The sequence below is a fragment of the Papaver somniferum genome, chromosome 3 (assembly GCF_003573695.1).
Source record: "Papaver somniferum cultivar HN1 chromosome 3, ASM357369v1, whole genome shotgun sequence".
NCBI classification, from domain to species: Eukaryota; Viridiplantae; Streptophyta; class Magnoliopsida; order Ranunculales; family Papaveraceae; genus Papaver; species Papaver somniferum.
In genome coordinates, this window is record NC_039360.1 from 203,254,688 (window position 1) to 203,277,104 (window position 22,417).

At 36.2% G+C, this 22,417-nt stretch overlaps 1 protein-coding gene across 1 annotated transcript; it reads right to left on the reverse strand.

Moving 5' to 3' along the window:
* Positions 1–4,846: 4,846 nt before the first annotated feature.
* LOC113358452 (protein SUPPRESSOR OF PHYA-105 1-like) lies at positions 4,847–14,000 on the reverse strand. Its single transcript, XM_026602024.1, has 9 exons — positions 13,875–14,000; positions 11,583–13,238; positions 9,373–9,530; positions 8,078–8,909; positions 7,301–7,447; positions 6,389–6,706; positions 6,217–6,276; positions 5,429–5,694; positions 4,847–5,342 (listed from the first exon to the last, which is right to left on the reverse strand). The coding sequence occupies exons 2-8, from the start codon at positions 13,059–13,061 to the stop codon at positions 5,503–5,505; spliced, it is 3,186 nt and encodes a 1,061-aa protein (XP_026457809.1). The 5' UTR covers positions 13,062–13,238; positions 13,875–14,000; the 3' UTR covers positions 4,847–5,342; positions 5,429–5,502.
* Between the last annotated feature and the right edge of the window lie 8,417 nt (positions 14,001–22,417).

The window sequence follows — 22,417 nt, forward strand, 5'->3', positions numbered from 1 at the left end:
AAACGTTCTAACAACAAGAGAGAGAGATATAACTCTAGAAACTTTCCTTGATTGAGTTTTAACTCTCGGAGTTGTGTTGAGTTTGTCTATACATATTTGCCTACGAAAAAGTTGGTGGTGTATTTTGGTACCCCCAGTGTTTTCAACTTTATCCACATAGTAGCTTGTGACCGGTTACACCTTGCTTCCCAAATGTAGCTTGTGACCGATTACAACTAACTTCTCAATTCATCTTGTGACCGGTTATACCTTGGATCCTAAAGTAACTTGTGACAATTTACAACTTGCATTCCACTATAGCTTGTTATTGGTTACACCTTGATTTCCAAAGTAACTTGTGACCGATTACAACTAGCTATATTGTATAGGCTATGACCGGTTATACCATAAATCTCAACAAGTTAGGATAGGTTCAACCTTGTCATCTTCTATTGGTCATTCAAAATATATTCAATAAACAACCTGACCAGTCATGATTTCTTTTCGATTATGAAACAAGTTCATATATGTAATTCCTTTAAACAAATGTTATAAAACATTGTTTCCTAGGGTAAAATCATACGTACCTATATCATGCACACATAATCAAGCAACTATATACAATAGATTATGTCGATGTCGTATTTACGAAGTTCAAAAGATAAGCGTCTGTACTTCGTAATTCAATAAATTCCTTGACACTTTGATCATAATGTTATGACCAAGTCTAACCACTAGAATATTATTGTATATACAACTTCGCATGTTATTTTTTTAATATAATCCTACTTGAAAGATACGTTAGGAATGGAAACAAGATCAAGTCAATATTACTAACCTCAAGAGGAAGGATGACGTCTTTGTTGTAGTAATTACTTCTTCACTTTCTTCAGGTCTTCAGAGTAATACTTGTACGCCTCAACATTCCTAGACTTTCTAGTCTAACCTAAACGAAGTTGCCTCTAGTATTTAATCAAGCGACCCTAGATGAGTTTTGTTACTAAAATATGACAACCAAACTTGACATACCAACGCTTGGTGGATTCAACCGAGCTATGCTCTAACAATAATAATGGTATAGTGAGTAAAATAGAATGGTTAAGTCTTCATATACATGGTACATAATTTCTTCAAATTTCTTCGTCGATCTTCAGTCTTCAAGGGTGATCTCTAATAGTCAGATACAATTCTAACCTAGTCTGAGACTTGACTCAGTAGACTAGATATCAAGATATAGTTTTGATCACCTAACATTGACAACAAGCTTGAGATAATAAAACTTTTGGTTTCAATCGAGAAATGGTCTAACATTCATAGATCGATTTAATTGTTAAGACTCCATCGTTGTTTAGGGGCCAAATCAAATTATCAATTTGACCAGAATTTTTATTGAGGTCAAGGCTGGCTATGTTTTGTACAATGTTAGGAGGGAAAACTCCATATAACAACATTTTGGATGATTTTTATGCCATTCCATAATCCTTTCCATAGCCAGTAACAATTGATTTTAGGTTTTTGGATGCATAAAAGAGAAGTTTACTTGAAGTACTTACCCTTAAGGACTCTAGAGCACAACGAATTTGGATTTTAAATCATTCTCCACGCCATCTTTGCAAGCATGACATGATTGAACTTTTTAATTTTCTTAAAACCGAGACCCCTCACATTGGTTGGTTTGCAGATAGATCCTCAAGATTTATGGCAGAAACCTTTGTTGTTTTTCTTGGAATGTCCCCGCCAGAAAGCTCTGTTCAAAGCATCCGTTTTTTTTAAATAGCTTTCGGGATGACAAAGCACGACATTTGGTAAGTGGCTAGAGAATCAGCTACATGGTTAATCATAACCCCTCTTCCAGCTAGAGATAGCAAACTGCGCACCCAACCTTTGAGTCTGACCTTTAACTTATCTATGAGCGGTTCAAAGCATTTTATTTTCGACTTATGGGTAAACATAGGGACCCCTAAGTACTTGTCACCAAGTCTTATTCTGCCAACTTTGAGAATTTGAAGGATTTCCCTAGCTTCTCTAATAGTAATATTGTTACTAAAGAAAATACCAGATTTTCTATAATTTGTGAGTTGACCTAATCCCTGGCTAAAGAGGTCGAGGGTCTCAACAAGATTTTGGACTCTTTTTCCCAGCCTTCGTGAAGATGAGACAGTCAACAAGTGAGGTATAAAAGGAGAGGTGTCAGCGAATTTAATTCCATTTATGAGCTTTTTTCCCTTTGCTTCTAATAAAACTCTAGAGAGACCCTCCATACAAATAATTATAAGTATGGTGAAAGAGGGTCTTCTTGTCTTAGTCCCTAGTGGGTTTAAAAAACTCCGTTGGGGACCCATTCACAAGGTCAGCACTAGATGTTGTTCCTATGCATTGTTGAATCAACTCAATTCATTCTTTAGAGAATCCCAACTTTTCCATGACTTTGACAAGAAAGGGTCATTCTACCCAATCAAAATCTTTAGACATATCAATTTTAATCTCCATATATCCTCCTTTTTTTTTTTTTTTTTTTTTTTTTTTTTTTTTTTCTTTTTTCTTTTCTTTTCTTTTCTTTTCAGTTCTCATAGTGTGGAAGACCTCGTGTGCAATAACTATGTTATCAGCTATCTACCTACCAGGGACAAAAGCTGACTGATTGAGGCGAAATGATCTTATCAAGGAACAACTTTATTCTGTTAGCGAGAAGCTTAGAGATAATTTTGCAGATAGATTGCACAGAGATATAGGTCTAAAATCTTTAGGAAACTCTGGCGAGTCTTTTTTGGGAATTAGGGTGATGAAAGTGGAATTGATTTCCTTCAGAATATGTTTTGACTCGAAGAAGTCTTGGATCATTTTTGTTAGTACACCCTTGAGAAGAAACCATTTTTTTGAAAAAAAGAAGGTCGGGAAGCCATCAGGCCCTGTGGATTTATTAGCGTGCATATCAAATAAGATGAGTTTTATTTCAAGATCAGATGGTTGTGTCATCAACTTTGTATTATCCAGATCATTAATGCAATTTGGGATAAAATTGATGATATGGTCAGAAATACTAGATTTTTATGTTTTAATTCATGTTACATAAAGTTTCAATTATGTTTAGTATATAAGTAAGTTAGAAAATGTATACATACGTGCATAAGACTTATTCCGACCCTAACGCTTTGAGTGTGAATCTCTATATAAGTTTAACCCTGGTCCTAAATTCGGGGGTGTGACAGTTCTTCTGTGGAGGAAAAAAAGATCAGCTGGGTGGTTTGGGAGAAAATTAGAGAAACAAAGCGATATGGAGGATTGGGAATAAGAAGTCTAAAACTTACGAATGAAGCACTGCTGACAAAGTGGACTTGGCGGCATTCCAGAGAAAAAACTAGTTATGGATAAAAGTCATTAAAGATAAGATGAAGGGAGAATATGATGATATATATGTGGCTAAAGCCTAAAAGACAATGTGAACCTCAAGATAGAGGGTTGCGGAAAGGAATTCAAAAACAGAAAAAAGTATTAGAAGACATGACAACAATTAAAATAAAAAGTGGTGTAGCCCAATGTAGTCAATATCGGCCGTATCGGCCGATATATCGGGGATATTTCGGATATCGGCCCATAACGATACGATAAGAAGGATATCGGGGATACGATATTCGCCCGATAATATCGGCCGTATCGGTCGATACAAAATTTTTCTACATTTCCCGATATGAGACGGTATTGGTCGTTTTCTATAAAGTTTAAGGGTAATTTTGGCGAAGAAAGTCTTCCAGGTGGTAGTAGAGGTGCATGTAGCTCTCGAAGCAAGTTATTAAAGTTACTTTTTTGTTTTTTTTGATAAAATTGATGTTATCTATTATATCTTATCCGAAAATGTGTGGAGAAAATGTTTAATATAAAATTATACTCTCTAAATCTAGAACCGATATTTCAACGATAATATCCCCGATATAAAATCGTACCAGCGTATCGGTCCCGGCCGAGATAAACCGATATCCGATATTAACTACATTGGTGTAGCCGTAGGGTGGGACAAGTGGAAGGACAACCAAACTCTCAAAACAAGATTCCCAAACATCTTCAAAGTTTCAAAGTAAGAGATCGCAACAGTAAAGGAAATGGTGGAAAATGGAGCATGGAATCTTCAGTTAAGGAGAAATCTAAATCCCCCCTTAATCCTAGAAGTAGTTGATCTATTTACTCCGCTAGGTGCCCATCCATCTATAGATGAAGAAGCAGATGAACTAAGATGAAATGGGAACGATGTATTCAGCACCAAGGCTTGTTACAACTGGTTATCGGCACAAACCCAAACCTCTATCTCAGAGGTGGAGGCAGTTAAAAGCAATTGCGCACCCTACTATACCGAATCTCAAGCCTAAATTTTCTGAGATTTTGGGATCCTAAGCCTATTTTTGTTATCTTGCAGCCCTAAAAATATTTTGCTTCCCCTTAATAGAGTTTCTGGCTCTGCCCCTGCTCTATCTCTCTAGTTCCAGTTAACAGTATATGGATGAAGTTTGTCCCTCTCAAAGTCCAATGTTTCCTGTGGGCTGCTTCACAAAATGCGATTTCAACAAAAGACAAATCTTATGAGAAGAGTTCAAATTCCATATGTTGTTTGTCCACTATGCAACAGTTTAGATGAATCTATGACGGGAATCACCTTCTGTTACATTCTAACTATTCCTAACATTGTAACTATTGCCAAATAATCTGGAACTATTTCATGAATGGATTCGATATAAGATGGGTGCAGAGCTTTTCAATTACAGCTCAACTAGAGGAAACTTTGGCCTTTGATAGTGTTTGCTATCAGCTGGCAATCTGGTGTTTGCCAACAGAACGGTAATAAATGAAGTCAAATCTTTGAAACACCTTTGGGGTTCGCAGGAGAAATGGTTCAGAACCACTCCATTCAGGGATTTAATTATGCACTAGGAAGTAGTTATTATTGATTATCACGTAAGCTTACACAAATCTTCCAACTGGTTATCAGATGCTCCTTTTGACATCTCTATGCAGTCCTACCCATTTCATCTACCACTTTAACCTTGGAGCTGAGGCTTTCCTGTTGCCAAGAAGATCGAGTGCTGCATTCGCCTATCCTGTATGTTGCAGATCTTCTACTTTTTAATCCTCCGACTAAAGTCATCAAGTTTTTAATCCTCCGAATACATAACAGGACTTTTATCTCCCACTTGGTGACGGGCTCTTGACATGTTTTAATGTTGGTGATAGTTTTAATTATTTATACAGATCTGGAAGACTCAAATCAGAACACCTGATCGAGGTTGATTGGTTTTTTTGTTCACTCGGGGAACACTGTTCTGCCGAAAATCCTACCCTTGCGGTGAGTTACCAGAGAAAACATTCAACCTTTCCTGTTCAGACAAAACAGATGCATCTCAGCTATCAGAAGAGTAGATACAACCTTACTAAGTGAAAAGTGCTCGAGCAAGAGGAATACCAATCTTTTGGAATCACAAGCTGACTACGAATTTCCTCAAGAGTGCTGATTGCTGTTCTTTTTTCATTTCTTTATCATACCATCTCCAACACTTTTATACTTCCAATAGAGTTGGCTGCAACGAGCATATTTGACTTCCCTCGCCAACAGACACTTGCGACAAACTGCCCAACATCACTTCCAGTCTCTTGGCCAGTTACCGAATCAGTTGAACCAAACTTGTGTGAAGTGATTGGCATGGGGAGCGACTTGTAGTAAGAATAAACCTGAAAGACGTACAAAAATTGGATCACTACTCTATTTTTGTGAACTAAAGTTTGTTGAGGTGAGGTATATGCCAACGTTGATTTCTGACCGTTTAAAACTTTCCTGGTAATCTAGCTATTAAAAACGAGGAAAACAAAAAGAAGAAAGATCGACTTGTTTGATTATTCGAAAGAGCTGATATACTGAGATACACCAGAGATCCTAACGTGGGAGTTATCCGCTGGAAGGGCTCAAGGATTTGGTTCTGGTTACTCATCAAACTCAAGTTCAGTTTGGTTGGTTTCAGTGCTCAAAGTGGTGGAATAAACGAGATACCTAGGTTCTTGATTTTCGATTATTTACTTGGGCCCAAAATGACACATAATGAAGGATTCATGATTCTGCAGTCTTAAAAGTCTTAAACGCATCATGTTGGACAAAACACACATCCAAATGGAAAAGGGTACTCCTTGTGTAAAGTTAAGCTACTTATTGATCAAAACAAACAAGTGCAGCAAATTTGGTGTCATAGAGAGGCATACCTCATTTGTTTCTGAGCCACATGCTATGTATCCATCGGAAACAGATAAGCCAACAAAGTTCTGAGAAGCAAAAAGGTTGGGATGTAAGGAGAAACTATATATTCACCACACTTGATAGAAAAGAAAAAAAAAAGAACAAATAATAATAATAGATAGATAGATAGAAATGAACCTTTTCGTTAGTATGACCTCTAAAGCTTAAGCTGCAAGCACTGGTAGAATCCCCATCGGAACTTGTTTTGTTGAGGTCCCAAAGCTTGAGGGTGTTATCAGTGGATGCAGAAACTATAGTATCTGGACTTAAAAACTTAACATAGCTGACAGCTCTGCTATGCCCAGACAAGATACACCATGGTATTCTTGTATACCGAAGATCGTAGCAGTAGGTCTTATAATCAGCAGAACCAAATGCCAACAAATAAGTCGAATGAGCAGAGAACTGGACGCAGCAGACATTGGCAATACTCTTGATTATGCTATTACATTTTTGCTGTATAAATGAAAAGCATGAGATAACAATCATTTAACCTTGCAGGCAAGTATTTGACTGGTTCTTTGAAATACAAAGAAACTGTGAACACGTTGAATAGAATGAACATTTAAGATGACATGCATGTAATTGCTGTTGTTTTTTGTGTGTGGAGAGTGTTACTTTTCAAAGATCAATCCGTTGCATATGAGAATAGAATCTAATCTGTAGCTTTTATAGTGCATTTTGGTTCTTTGCTACCCGTTACACAATTAATTATGCTGCGAGAACAAGATTACAAATGAATGACATACTAGTATACTAACAGAAGGCCCCCTATTTAAACATTATGCTCAGATGCATTTTCTGGGTTTTCTGCGGATAAAATAAGAGGCCTCGGGATTTGAAATGTGATCCCGTAAATGTACTTCTCTTTATTGTTGTTCTTTCTCGTGTTCTGTCCAGACTCACCAAGACACCAACAAATCCTCGCGAGATTTACTCAACAACGGACACTTATATGCAACAATGACACGAGTACATGCATCAGCACCCGACACTGGATCAAGCTGTCAGAAACTGAGTCATGAAGAAAGGAAAGACCCTGACTCTTACCTCATTTATGGTCCATAATTTTACAGCACAATCATCACTTCCACTGGCTAACTTCGTAGGATCTACTTTAGAGAAGTCAACAGACCAAGCCCGCTTTTCGTGCTCTCTATATTGAAAAATCCCTTGACCAGTATTTACGTCCCATAGCTGTATCCGTCACGCACATCAAATAAAACCATGCAAGAGTAACAAGGCAACTCTTTATACACATCATACAAAAACATGCAAGAGCAACAAGGATACTGTTTATAAACATCAAATAAAACATGCATGACTAACAAGGATACCGTTTATATTATATACTCCATGATTATCAAATATGAATGTTTTGGTGACTTTTTACCTAAACTCACTTCATCCATTGTGAACCAAATGAGTATAAAGGAAACTACTGTTGAGTGAAAAGTCACCTTAAAATTAGTACACAGTAGTTCATACTGTTCCAGAAAATACAGATATTTAGAAATATTTGCTCGACAATAATCTTGTGCTCATATAGGCATATAAGCAAGGATAACATATGAAGTAACTAGAACAGTAATTAGTCAGACCAACATGCATCAATAACTGTGTGGGCGACGAATCAAATCAGGGGCACAAACAAGTTGAGTATTATTAAATTCTCCGAGGACTTCTTACGGATGTGCAGGTTTATAGCAACCTGTACCTGTGCAGATAGTCTTATCAGGGCTAAGACCCTTGGAATACCTCCGTTACACCAAAAAGATAGATAGATACATACATAAATAAACATCATAATGCAAAAGAAAGACCCACCTGAACAACACCATCGTAATCAGTTGAGGCCAAATAGTTCTTGATGTAGTTATTCCAACAAACACAACTCAGCTTAGATTTGCTTGACATCTCAACTACCGGATAGTGAATATCGACTGAATCATTTAAAAGGGCATTGAACTCAAAGATCTTGATCTTCTTTGATACACCAGCAGCCGCGAAGTATTCCTCATCCCGATCAAAACCCAAAGAGCAAATTACATTCGAAGAGTTAAGTAGATCTGAACTTCTCAATGTAGCCCGTAATTCGAGCTTATCATAGCGGGCATACTTGCACAGCCCATAAAAAAATGACCCGAGGCGATGGTCCATAGTTTTTTGTTTTGGAAGCGGCTCCTCATTCTCATTTTGTGCTTTATTTAGTAAATCTATATCCGCCCGTGTGGAAGAATCAGTTTCTGAAAGCTCAATTTGGGACCTCATAGAGAAGTATGCATTCTCTAACTGATTAATATTGCTCATCAGTCTTCCTTCGTTCATTTTTGAAGACGGTGATAACATACAGAGCGCCTCAGAGCCTCGAGATTCTTTCTGATTTAATTCTTCGCCTGCTTTGGATTTCTTGTGTGGCTCAGAAAGAAATTCATCAGCTCCTAGCATGTACCTCTTCTCAACTTCCTTGAAATCTGCTTTTAAGCACCCAATCTCTTCAACTAATTTAGATGCCTGCTTCACCTTTTCCTCCTTCAGTGTTGCGAGAAAATGCAACAGTAGATCCGATTCAATGTCATCTTCATCAAAAGATGATGGTGAGTGACATTTAGACGACAAGTCTTCAAACTCGAATATTAGTTCAGAATGTAGTATTACCCTGTAAACACATATCATAGAAAAACTTGATTATGATAGCCTGGGGAACCACAATAATTCAAAACTCAATTCAAAGCAATTTTGTGATTAGGTCGTACTTAAAACTCTCTTCTTCTCTTTTTCGCAGGAGAGAGAGAGAGAGAGAGATTCATATTTCAAAATGATTATGTTGTTTCTAGCGAGGACTAAATTCACATGTTGAAAGAAAACCCAGAGATGTGTTTATATAAATTACCGAAATCAGGAGGAAGCCATCATTATATGGTGCTGACAAGATTAACCAATACTTTTAAGTTTTTAAGTCTATGGAACCTCATAGTTGAGTTTCCATCCTGTACTCCATCATGTCAAGTTGTAGGTTATGGATATCAAAGAAATGCAACAGGGAGCTCAAACCGCTGAGGGAGAAAGATCCAGGTTTTTCCCTTTTATGCTAACTAATTATTAAAGACTGCATACAGTACCTTGTTGTTGGTCGTGAGGAAGGTTCTGGATGAAGGAGCCAGAGACAGGAGCCAGCCACTTTGGGACTTTCTGACAGAAATTTTGGAGGAAGAATCCGATGGCGTAAATCCAACATTGCAGCAGCATGCACTTCTGAAGACTCGAACCAACAAAGCAGCTGACAAAAATGCCCCAAATCAGTAAAAACTTACTTGTATACAAACATGGGTGAGAGATAAAAAGAGAGGGAGAGAGTGAGAACTAAAGTAAATTTCTGACCCAAAAAAACATTTGTATGTTAATTTTCTTATCATTCTTTTCATTAAACACATATATAATTCTTTAACAGGAGATTATCAGGCCTAAAAGGATAATAAGTAGCAGCAGGTGTCCTTACATTTCTTGGTAGAACACTTTATTTTACCACTGACAGACACCAATTTTTAGATGAAGCAATAAAGTGATATCTAGAATATGAGGCATACGATCTTTCCTCATTTAGTGTCGTCATCAGAACTGACACGCACTTTTTGGTACCAAATGATTAGTTAGAATTTTATCCTAAATAAGAATGTCATACATATTCCTTATGCCTCTCTAACTATATAGCCTATAGACTCTGAGTGGCTTTTAGTATGAATTGGGATTGGTTCATTGGGACCACTAGCCTGAGGAAAGCAAACACAACCAATCACTGGTAAAAGGGAAAACTCAGATGCGTAACCAAAACATTGTGAAAATGGTGACAAAGTGATCAATAAGAATTTTGAAGTAGCAAAGCTAGAGGCCACAAATATCTGGGCATTTCACTTAGAGCATGATGCATCACGGAAACAGCACCCACAGCGAAGCGTCTATGCTATTTTTTATGCAACTTCATTCTGAGGTGGGGTGTCAGAGATTCATGTAGGAAATTCATGACACACTATCATACTTTGTGCTCTTTTCTTCCTCTTCCCTTGTGCTTCTTATAGTAACACTTAGCTGAACAGATGACATTCAACATGCAACTTATTGATTTGCATTCCTCATTTCCTCCTTCCTATCATACATTGTTATGTGTCAGTTTATCCCCTATTTAGTGTATGGGCAGCGTCTTCACACTCTTTCTCAAACAAACTGAGACAAGCAACGGATCCTCAAGTGAAGTTTTGCATGTTGGGATCTCTAGAAAAGGAATAAATTGTTAAATACAAAGCATCAATCTGCTCCATCAGATGGGAATATGAAGCAGAATATCAACAAAGGTTAGATGCAGAAAAATTGTTTCTAGAGGTTTTTCGCTTGTTGTAAAGATGAGCAAGACAAAAAATGAACTTGATAGCTTGTCTGGGGCTGCAAAGTGAGGCTGGTCCATGTTAGAACTTGATGTACGTAACTTATTCCTTTCCAGCTGAGAGAAAATACTGAAGAGAAGTTACGCAACCATACTATTATGAATCAGGATCTCTATACGTACCAACAGCAAACGATATGGGGACATAAGAGGGGGTTCAGACCTGTTAGTGTTGTAGACCCACACTCAATCATATTCACCTGACCACTATCTATATACATTTACCCTATAAATCATTACTTGGTACAAGACCAAAAGAAGGATAGATATATCTGTACTCTGTGTCATTGTGCGCAAGGATGAGAAAGAAATTAAACAAAGACATGCTCTTTGAGTAAAGCAGATTGAATGAAATTGAAACACATACAATTATCTAGAAATAAATAAGAACCAGTGTCTAGAGGTCCTGTGTTAGGAAGAAAAAAAAATCTTGTCTCGATGTTAAACATGGGGCAGCTAGTATCTCCTAATATTAAAGAGAAAGCAATATCAACATGATATTGAGTGTGACGAAGTCACACGGCTTTTCTCGTAAGTGTGACGAAGTCACATGGCTTTTCTAGTATGAGCTAAAGAAGCAATTATCTGGTATACATAGAACAGGACAGTCAAATTATTCTGCAGGAAAGTCGCAAGACTCGCAACCTTAATTGTCTGTAATATGCTCGTACTAACAAAGAAAAGTAAGAAGTGCTACTAATCTATCGGTCTACCCTAACCCATACATATCGGAGCGGCCTTTTCAAGGAGACTAATTGATAGCTAGTATTATTTCAAAACACTACCGTAGTCCTTGTAACACTTGCATAACAATAAAAAGAAGATAGGAAAGAATAGAAAATATAAGAAAGAAATATCCCGTGATAATGTAACATAAACTGCCAATCTTCAAACCTCAAACAGAAGAACCCCAAGACCGTAGATGTTTGACAACAATGTCGGCCTGCTACCATGGAGCTCCTCCGGACTAGCATACCACTTCTCTTCCAATTGAAAGTTTGGCGAGGTCAACTGCTGCCGAGCCGTATAAGATACACTTGTACTGACACTCTTATCCTGAGTTCTTATTGGCAGTTTACTTTTTTCTCTTGTATGAGACCCATATTCTTGTGTCCCAGAACTGATATCCACCTCTTTATCTGTTTCAGATTTAAAGACATATCCAACAGGTAATAGGGGATGCGGCTGACCAAATTTAATGCTCTTGCTTCCTTTTTGACTCTTTGAGATCGCACTACTGTTGTAATGTGCACATTCCAAGTATCGTTTTCTACTCGAATGATTCTCGGAGGAGGGTTTACCCTGATTCACTATGCTATCCAACCAATCTCTCCTGGCGATAGAACCGGCATATTTCACTTGATGTGATGGAAAAATCATGAAACTGGATGGTCGAACATCCAAGGGAACTTCCTGAGTGTGTGCCAAATCCACCAGCTCTACAATCTGTTTAAATATATTCAAGCTCTCAGATTTATTACTTTTCCACTTCCTGTGCTTCAACCAATCTCTTAAGCTGATTCCGTCATGAACCATACCATGAGCAGCAGAAGATGTTAGTGACGCATCAAAAGACTTCAAGGCCGGATCACTGGTTTTTGCTCTTAAATTTAGTGACACGTCAGAAGACTTTTCAATAACACAAGCTCCATCTTCCTTCTCCTGGTCTTTGATGCCAACAGCATACCCACAGTCATAAGGTTCTAGATATCTACTTGAAAGCTCCTTCTCCTTTTCGACCTCCCCTCTTAGGGTCAACTGACAGTTCGAAACCATTTTCTTTTCTTTATTTATTAAATGTCCAGAGATCTCCGCTTCACCTTGATTTGATTGTGTAAGGAATTGTGGAGTTCGAACCCAAAATCCATTTCCGACATCCTCTACACCACTCAACATAACTGGCTCCTTATCCTTGGACATACAAACTCTATCCGTTCTCCCATTTCTAGACCCACCCGAAAGCTGGTATAAGTATTGCCAACTTCTAGGCCTACTTTGAGTTCTTTCCATGACATTTGAGCTACTTCTCGGCCTACTTTGAGTTCCTTCCATACCATGTGAGCCCCCAACGACTGATAACTGTGAACTTTTATATTTTTTAAGGGTCAATTCTTCAACCATTACGCCAGCATCATTCACAGGGTACAAGCTAGTATACGGGATTTCAGACCCAGCTATAGAGATCGTATCTCTATCACCAGCATGATCAGTAAACGGCTGAGGAATATTTTCCAACCAATTGTTTCCCGACGTAAAATTTCCCCTTGAAACCATTGTATCAAGATCGTTTGGTTTCAGAGAAGGATCACTCTCTTTCCTTTTGAATTGCTCGCCTTCTGCTGCATTAACCATCTTTTCTCGTCTGTTTTCCATAAAATCTAATTCAACTTTCACATAAAACTTCAGTCATAACTTTAACAAAGAACCAATCCGTAAAACGAAATTCATAACCCAAATAAGAAGACAAGGCAAACTTCAGCTGTGTTAGTCATTCTCTCCCCCCTATCTTCCACATTTCAACTTCACCCGATCAAAGAGTTTACCCCTACTCTGGAGAAGTAAGAAAGTGGTTAGCTTAGTACAAAAACTGATGCAGCGATTCCAATTAAGATCTCATGACCCAATACAACTGAAAGTGAGGAATCAGAATTAACTTTCAAAAATGAGGGTCTAAGAGGGACAAAAATCAAACACTTTGGTCATTCTCTATTAGGAAATAGAACTAGTTCACAACACTACACTGATTATTGATGGAAGAATAAAATCCAACCTCTAATAAAATAATTGAAATTCATTCCAGAGACAAGGAAGACAGTATCAAATACAAATTTATAATGAAAAACACTATCAAATCGATCACTAATTGGTATCTGAGTACCAATTTAACTAATCACTTTACCAATCAAAAGCAAGAGATTTACATTAAATTTGATACTTGAAGCAACTTTACAGTCATAATAAAAGCCAGAAATTTGTACCTAATCACTTTATTTATTTTTTTCAATTCTCAATCTCAAAAATCATTTATAAACAAACTTCACGCTTTAGCAAATAATGGATACAAACTAGTAGAATCAAATATACTCTGATCAAGATAAAGCTCAAATGTCATATAGAAGCTCAAAATCAGTTTAAATCTAAACGAATAAATATAAAGGAAATAAAGGAAATCCTATATATACTTACCTTGTTTACAAATTTTCTCAGCTGTGTTTCTTCCCAGACTCCTTCGGTTTCAGACGAGAAGCAAAAGAAAGATAGAGAAATAAAATCTGCTTTGAAACTTATGGAGCAAAAGAAAAAAAGATAGCATGTGGGAGAGAGCTCATATTTTTATACGCCACGCTTGTATGTTTTTTTTTTTTCATTTTTTTAAAAAAACTTTTGTTCACGAATGTTTTTTTTAGTAAATTTATTACGAGGAAGGATTGTTTTTTTTTTTCTTTTGTAAATTAGGTATTTCATTAAGAATTAGGACTCAAAGGAGCCAGCATTACAATCAAAGTTAAGAATTACATGAAAATAAAAGAGAGAAATTAAATGAATTACATAAAAATAAGAGACAAACAAATGGAGGTAAATGACAAATCCACCCAAAGGTGTTGGACACGCATATGTTGCTTCGTTAAAAACCTTGACAAGGAAAACCCATAATCAAAAAGATAAAATATTGACGAACGAAAAGAGCACAATGCGGTAAGTCCTAGAGGAGATCCTAAGACCAATCATACAAAGATAACCAAACCAGTTGTAATTCTTCAATAATATAGGAAACATTCGTTCTCCATCATTACCCAATGAGTAGTCTTCTAATACTGGCAATATGTAAGGATCCACAAACGAGTTGTGAAGATGTGATAAAACTATCAAGATGGATTCCTGAGCCCTTCTATCACGAGCAAGTCGAAGATTTTGATGATGAGAGATGTATCTTCGGAAAAATACAACCAAGAAAAACATAGCCAGTATTGATTTCAGCATCATGTTGTCTCACATGAGCTTTCATTTTCCTATACAAGAAGAAGCACAAATGCAGTGTAAAATACACAGTAACCGTGCGAATGAAAAATACATATTAAAGGAGAAGCTTAAAAACAGGGAATAACTAGTGAATATAACTAACATCGATAACAACATAAAATTATCCTAATTATAGATCACTAAAACGAGCCAATAGACTTGGAGCAAAGGCCTGAGAATTACACAGATTAAATCACCGCGATTACTAAGCTAATTAGATTTTTAAAACGAACTCATCACAGGGAAAATATTATAATCCTAATGTTCATTATAGATTCATGCTAGTGAACTTGAAATGTTGTCATCAAGAAACAAAAAAGGAATCAGTAATTATCAAGGAAAAACCAAAAGCAGAGAAAGGAGAAATATGTCCCTTAATAGCCAACCCAAACTAACTACGACTATGGCCTGTCCCTTGACTTGAGCTCGAAAACAGTTACCCAACTAGAAGAATCTTTAAACCTGAACACAAAAGCAACTACAAAGGAAATTAAAAGACACGGATTCTTCTTTGAAGAAAGGGGATTCAAAATGCAAATTAGAAAACTGAATGAGAGGGGTGAAGTTAATTAGGAATTAAGTTAAGTGGACTTACCTGGGGGTTGGTTTAATCAGAGGAGCAGTGGTTTCGAACTGATGATTACTCTTCATATTTGACACAGACTATCGAAGGGGTTAAGGCAGACTACTTTAGACAATCTACAGGGGCCTAAAGAGCTAAACAAGAAGACAAAGAAAGGAAAAGAGAAGATAGAAAGACACATAGATATACCCAATACATATAGAAGATACACAAATCCGAAAGAAACCAAAATAAAAATCCTAAATAAAACCTAATGCATAAGAAAAAACACAACTGATTAATCATCAGAAATTCAAAGGAAACCAGAAGAGAAACAGGCAGATCGGATACATTTTAGCCACAATTAGACACAACATTAAGCCACATCACCAGAAAAGGTTACATCAACACCCATGGAAGCATCTAAAATAAACAGAACAAGCATTCTCATCCCAAATAACCCTACATCTATTAACATAGAAGCAAGAAATCGGGAAGAGAAATCCCAATAACAACAAAGAGACATATAGGGATGAAACCCATTCGAATCAGAAGTAAAGACAGATTAAGAAAAAAATCAGAAGCAAAAATAAAAGTAAGACAAAGAGAAGAAACCCCCTCAAATCATCTGTGTTACTCCATCAGTTTATCAGATCGAATCCCCCTACTCTTGATCTACCTTCCCCCAAGCGGTCCTAATCTTTACTCACAATCGGGGTGAGCCTCCATTAGAGGTTTGGGATTTTTTTCTAGGATTTTCAGAAGGGAAGAAAAGAGGAGCGGAGAAGAGAGGATTTTCCCTTGTGACATCTTTTCTTGTTGGAAAGATTATTACGTGGAAGGATACTTTCACATTTTTATTCTCACATTATCTCACAAGTAGGACGTTATTTTTATAAATAAAAATCAAACCGGCTAATATCCTGGGGTTATGTTCCTCATACCAAGTTCTACATGAGCACATTCCGAAATATAAAACTTCACCATTTACCGATCTTAATATCAATGGCTAAAAATCAGTTGATTTGGCTCATTTTCAAAGTAGTAGATAGTGGTGTTATACATCTCTAAATACACTCATTTTCAGTATAAAAGTCGAGCATTGTAAGAGGAACATATCCCCAAATATTAGCTTCAGATCCATTATTGTTTGGTTTTTATTCGAAAAAATCACGCCCAGCGTGTGAAATAGTGTGAGAAAAAGTATGAGGGGATCCCTCATTCATTATACATGAAACCAGCCTATTATTTTAAAACCGGGGGAATATTAAAGAGTTATTATACTAGAGTAAGTCATCCCCAAATAGTCCTCGGTTACAATTGGACCGGGAAGCCAAGAATCTTCAGTAACATGATAGTGGAGCAGAGATTAAGCATCAGTCTCCGGATCAGAATTGCATTTGGGCTAGTTGTTGTAACTGGTGAGGTGGGTATGGTTGAGGTTGTCGAGGGACCGTGAGCCTTCGAAGAATACTTTCCACAAGAAAAGTTGTACTGTTGTGCCCAAATGAACTTGGTTGTTCATAGAGGGTTCGACGCAATTGATTCGAGATGCTAATCAGGCCTTTGTATCCAGATGCTGAAGTGAACTGCCCATACGTTTCCTATTCATCTTCTATTTTTCCGCTTGATCCATACTGAAAATTTTGACTTTTTCTTTAGCTGGAAGGTCTAAATTAACTATCTAGACCAAGCCTAAAAACTACATTACCTAATCTTGTAGACATGCATTATGTTTATTAGAGCTGTGCTTTATAGATATATATATAACTTACAGAATGTGTTACAAATAAAGGTTCCTACGAGAACTCGGTTATAGTTAATGAGAAAATACAAAGACGCAATTTAACTAAGAAAACAGATAAGGTCATATAGATTCAGTAAACTAATATTGGAGGATTATCCACCGACCGATAAGCATGTCATGAGGTTAATTGGCTAATAATGCTAAATTGTGATAGAGGGACTTTAAAATCTTCAGTTAGTTCATAAAAGATCATGATTTTGAGTTTGGTGTTTCTGATGCTGAGCATTATTATCCTTGGGTAATATTGATTGAGATCACTATTTAATAGATGATAATCGGAAATTATTATTTCGAAGAATGAGAACCTCAAGAAATCATAGGGACCAAAAACTTTATTCATTGTCATCTTCATAGAACTACTTTACTCTTCATCGGACTTGGATTTGATAAAAATGGAGGACACCATCTAGCATCGGGATGAAGATCTATTCCATGATGATATGGTTCAGCCTTCCCAAAGTGTAGCAGATACAGGTTAAGCAAGGAAATATCAAAGACATAATAATTATTTTTTTTAATCCTCAATCTCAAAAATCATTGATAAAAAAACTTCACGTCGAAGCAAATAATGGATACAAACTAGTAGAATCAAAGATACTCTGATCAAGATAAAGCTCAAATGTCATATAGAAGCTCAAAATCAGTTTAAATATAAACGAATAAATATAAATGAAATAAATAAAACGCTATATATACTCACCTTGTTTACAAATTTTCTCAGTTTTGTTTCTTCCCAAACTCCTTCGGTTTCAGAAGAGAAGCAAAATAAATAGAGATAAATAAATAATGTTTTGAAACTTATGGAGAAAAAAGAAGGAAAAATTAGCATGTGGGAGCTGGGTAGCACGTACACTTCTAAAATGGTCATGTGTTCGCGTCTGATGCTTAGACGCGCATATCTCCGCGTCAAACACATTAGTGACATCATATTCATATGTCACTTACTATTTCATTATAAAGTCGCATTAATAATGCCTGAAATTTTTGTATGTGTGCTATTTTATTAACATATATACTTATTCATTCGAAAATTTGTTATTTATCAACAACTTATTAGTATTGTTAAGAAATTGCATTCATAATATATACGTTTTAATGGAAAATATCACTAGTTTCATAACGTGTCCGCATTCTAATTTTTTTTAGAATTTGTTTGAGTCCGCGTTGCCTTGAGTCTGCATCAGTGAAACCCAGTGTAGGAGAGAGCTCATGCTTTATAGCCACCCTATGCATATTTTTTCCCTTTAAGCATGATATTTATTAAACTAATAAAGGACTATTATACTAGGGTAAGTGATACCCAAATAGTCATCGGTTATTAATCTTCAGTAACATGATAGTAGAGCAGAGAGTGAGCACCGGTCTCCAGATCATAATTGCATTTGGGGTAGTTGTTGCAACTGGTGAGGTAGATGTGGCTGAGGTTGTCGAGGGATCGTAAGCCTCCGAAGAACGTATTCCACAAGAAAAGTTCCAATTTTGGTGGACGCTGTTGTGCCCAAAGGAACTTGGTTGTTGGTGGAGGATTTCGATGCAATTGATTCGAGATACTAATCAAACCTTTGTATCCAGATGCTGCAGTGAACTGCACATATCTTTTATTTTTTCTGCTTGATGCCTTGATCCATACAGAAAATTTTGACTTGTGTCTTTAGCTGGAAGGTCTAAATTAACTATCTAGACCAAGCCTAAGGACTACATTACCTAATCTTGTAGACATACATTATTTTATTAGAGTTGTGCTTTATAGATATATCACTTACAAAATGTGTTACAAATAAAGGTTCCTAACAATTACGAGTTCATAAAGGGGGTATGTTTGAGAGAATTACCAGTAGAGTAAACTAGAAATATAGAAAGACGCTACACTAGGACTCGATTACAGAAAATACAAAAACGCAATTTAACTACGAAAACAGATTAGGTTCTATAAATTCACCAAACTGAAATTGGAGGATTATCCACCGACCCATAAGTCGTGAGGCTAATAGGACAATAGTGCTAAATTGTGATAGAGGAACTTGAAAATCTTCAAATTGTTCATACAAAGGATCATGTTTCTGAATTTGATGGCGATTGGTGCATCTGATGCTGAGCATTATTATCCTTGGGTAATATTGATTTCAATCACTATTAATAAGTTATAATCTGAAATTCCCAAAAACTATATTCATTGTCATCTTCATATAACTCACTTTACTCTTCATCAGACTTTGATTTAATATAAATGAAGGACACCGACTATCATCAAGATGAAGATTCATTCCCTAATGATATGGTTTAGCCTTCCCAAAGTGTGCAGATATAGGTTAAACAAGGTAATATCAAATCCATAGTAGTAAATTATAAATAAAATATGATTTTTGGAGGTCTCGCAGTGGATGGTATGCAAGGCTTTTGGTATGTGTGTTGTCGTATCTGCTAAGGTGTGGTTGTTACCCTGAAGGGTTAGAGTACCTAAACAAGAATCAAGAGTTGTTGATGCGGTCTTTGTCATGCTTCTGCGTTGGGAATTTATTTATGATTTTTGTTAGAGGGAGAGCAAAAAGTGATCCGAGGAAAGCATAAATCGTGGTCGACTCGCTAACTAGAACCTAACGAATATATTATTCTAAATCGGACCAAGTTACCCATGCTAAGTACACCCACTAACCTAAAAGAACTCAGTCCCAATCTCCAAACAACTCTAACGACACCACCACCGACTCTGCCACCAAAATTTTCTAATGAATCTCAAGTAAAAAAGCTCCATTAGAGTACCCAATAGCTTCCTAAACTATTCTCCAATCCGGCAACAAGTTGTACATCTCTTGTATAGTCCCATTCTTCCCGATAGTCTTACCGCAATTCCACTTAATCCCGTTTCCGACATCACATCAAATAAAAATCCATTTTAGAAATAGTTGGAAAATGGAACATTAAATCCCACATAAAATAGAGAGAATCAAAGAGTAGAGTCGATGACGAAAAAATAACATAAATAATTATTAAAGGTTGGATTACAAAGAATTAATTAATTTTGATATTGATTTAATATCGCATCAACAAAAATATATCTACGATCTACTGCCGATCTTTATCGTCAATAATGAAAATCTTTAAAATCTATAATAATGATTGAGCACTGTGAGGAAGTATTTTTATTTATTCTATATCAGAGATTTATTGGTACAATCGTTATTTATTTGTTTATATTTTGGTTTCTACAAATTCCTGTCGGAGTTCATCTTCCATTGGAGTTTAATCTAAAAATGAACGAGTTTTGTGTGGGTATTGAGCGTAAGTAGTATGGATAATTTGGTCAGAGTTCAAATAATATATTGATTAGCTCCTAGTTAGCGAGTCGATCGCGATTTATGCTCTCCTCGAATCACTTCTTGCTCTCCCTTTAACAAAAAAGGATTAAATCAAGGCAACAATAACCGATTAGCCTCACAGATATCAACTTCATATTCAAAGGGATGCTGACGGATTGAAAAATGGTAGACACATGACTAAATAAAATTATGGACATACTAAAGTAGGCAATTACATGAGGTGAAGGGGGTAACCAACATGTTTACATGAAAAAACACAAACATGGTTGAATAATTAGGGTTTGAGTATAAGAATCGAAGTAATAAGATTGTGCAATTTTGGATATGTATTGAAAGGTAGCTAAAGGAGATTCATAACCAACTTTTGAAAATAAGGGAATAACATGATTAAAGGGTTATTAACAGCAAGGACACTGAAAGAATAAGGGTATTCATTTGAAAATATAGGGAAAGTCCATTGCTGCAATAAGAATTTGAGTCTTCTAGAAGAATAATACCCCGTTGTCTCTGAAATAACTCAAGTATATGAATACGAGATGATCAAAAAAATACCTGTCTTAGCAGATCTTGAAAACGAATGTTTCAGAAAAAATATTGATCGAAATTCGCATAGACCCAAAAACTACACCATCACCATGATCCAATTAAGGCAGTCACCAGCATCAGAAAGTCAGATTACCAGGGTTGAATTAAAACCATCATAGCAACATAAATCTAAATGAAACATGGTTTCATCACAAAATTAACAACTAATGAAGTCTACAACCTTGCTAGGGCCGGTGGAATCGAAGTAGAGATATTGTGTATGCTTTATATATGTATTCTTTCTTTATCTGTAAAACAACATAGTAATATTATATCACTTGAAAAACTTTCATTTATATAGTATCAAAGATTTTGGGTTTGTTCAAGTTTACCTTATGTAAATATATGGTTCTTAAGATTGATAATCTAGATTTGATGCTTCAATTAGGTTGTGATCCTATTAGCTAAGAAGGTTTAATATTTTAGGCGTCACAACAACAAAGTTTGGTTTCAGATATTACGCCTAGCAGATTATGTCATCACTTTTCTGAGTGTCAATCACTTGATATAACAAGCTGGTAGTAATATATAATCTGGATTTGATGCTTCAATTATGTTGTAATCCTATTAATTAAGAAGGTTTAATATTTTGGGTGTCACAACAACAAAGTTTGATAGGAGATTAGCAGATTATATCATCACTTTTCTGAGTGCCAATCACATGGCAACAAACTGGTGGTAACATATAAACCAAACCCACTTCTTGAACATTGGAGGGAAAGAACAACCCGTTGTTTAGTAGATATGAGTGATTGGGAATTTTTGGACAACAATGATGAAGCCTATCCTAACTACATGAGGTATTATCTCGATTACTCACATTCTTATGTTGTACTCCCGCCTACCAGTCCCCCCACACCACCCCTGGGAAATCCTCCCATTATAACTTATTATCCACCTTCTACTGAATCTTCAAATGTCGGACTTCATAAGATTTTTTCCTTGGTGGTACGTATTGTTTATCGCTTATTCTTTTTGATGTACATATTATTATATGAACAGGTATACTAAATATTTTTTGTATTGAATGGAGATAGCGGAAGTGACATAGCAAAATGGGAAAAAATTTAGTTGCATAGTGGAAAAAAGAGAGGTGTTGACCCCCAAAGGAATGAGGGATGTCGATGAAAAGATAAAGCATATCAAGATCCAAATGCCAAAGATTTTCCCGGAGAAAGGAAGAGGAGGCCCGCCAAGAAACCAAGGTTGGGGGTGATCGATGATGTTTTTTTTTTTATGTTTTTTATGGTTACTAACTTTAGAAAAATCTAGAACATGTTCACTTTGAAAATCGGTTAAACTCTGGTTGTTTGGTTTTTGTTTGTTTTGCGGTCATTTGTTTAAGAACAATGTCGAACATGTTTACCTTGACATTTAGTTATTTAGATTGTTTATTAAACTTTGGTCAGTGATATGATTTGAGTTTTCTATCTGCAAT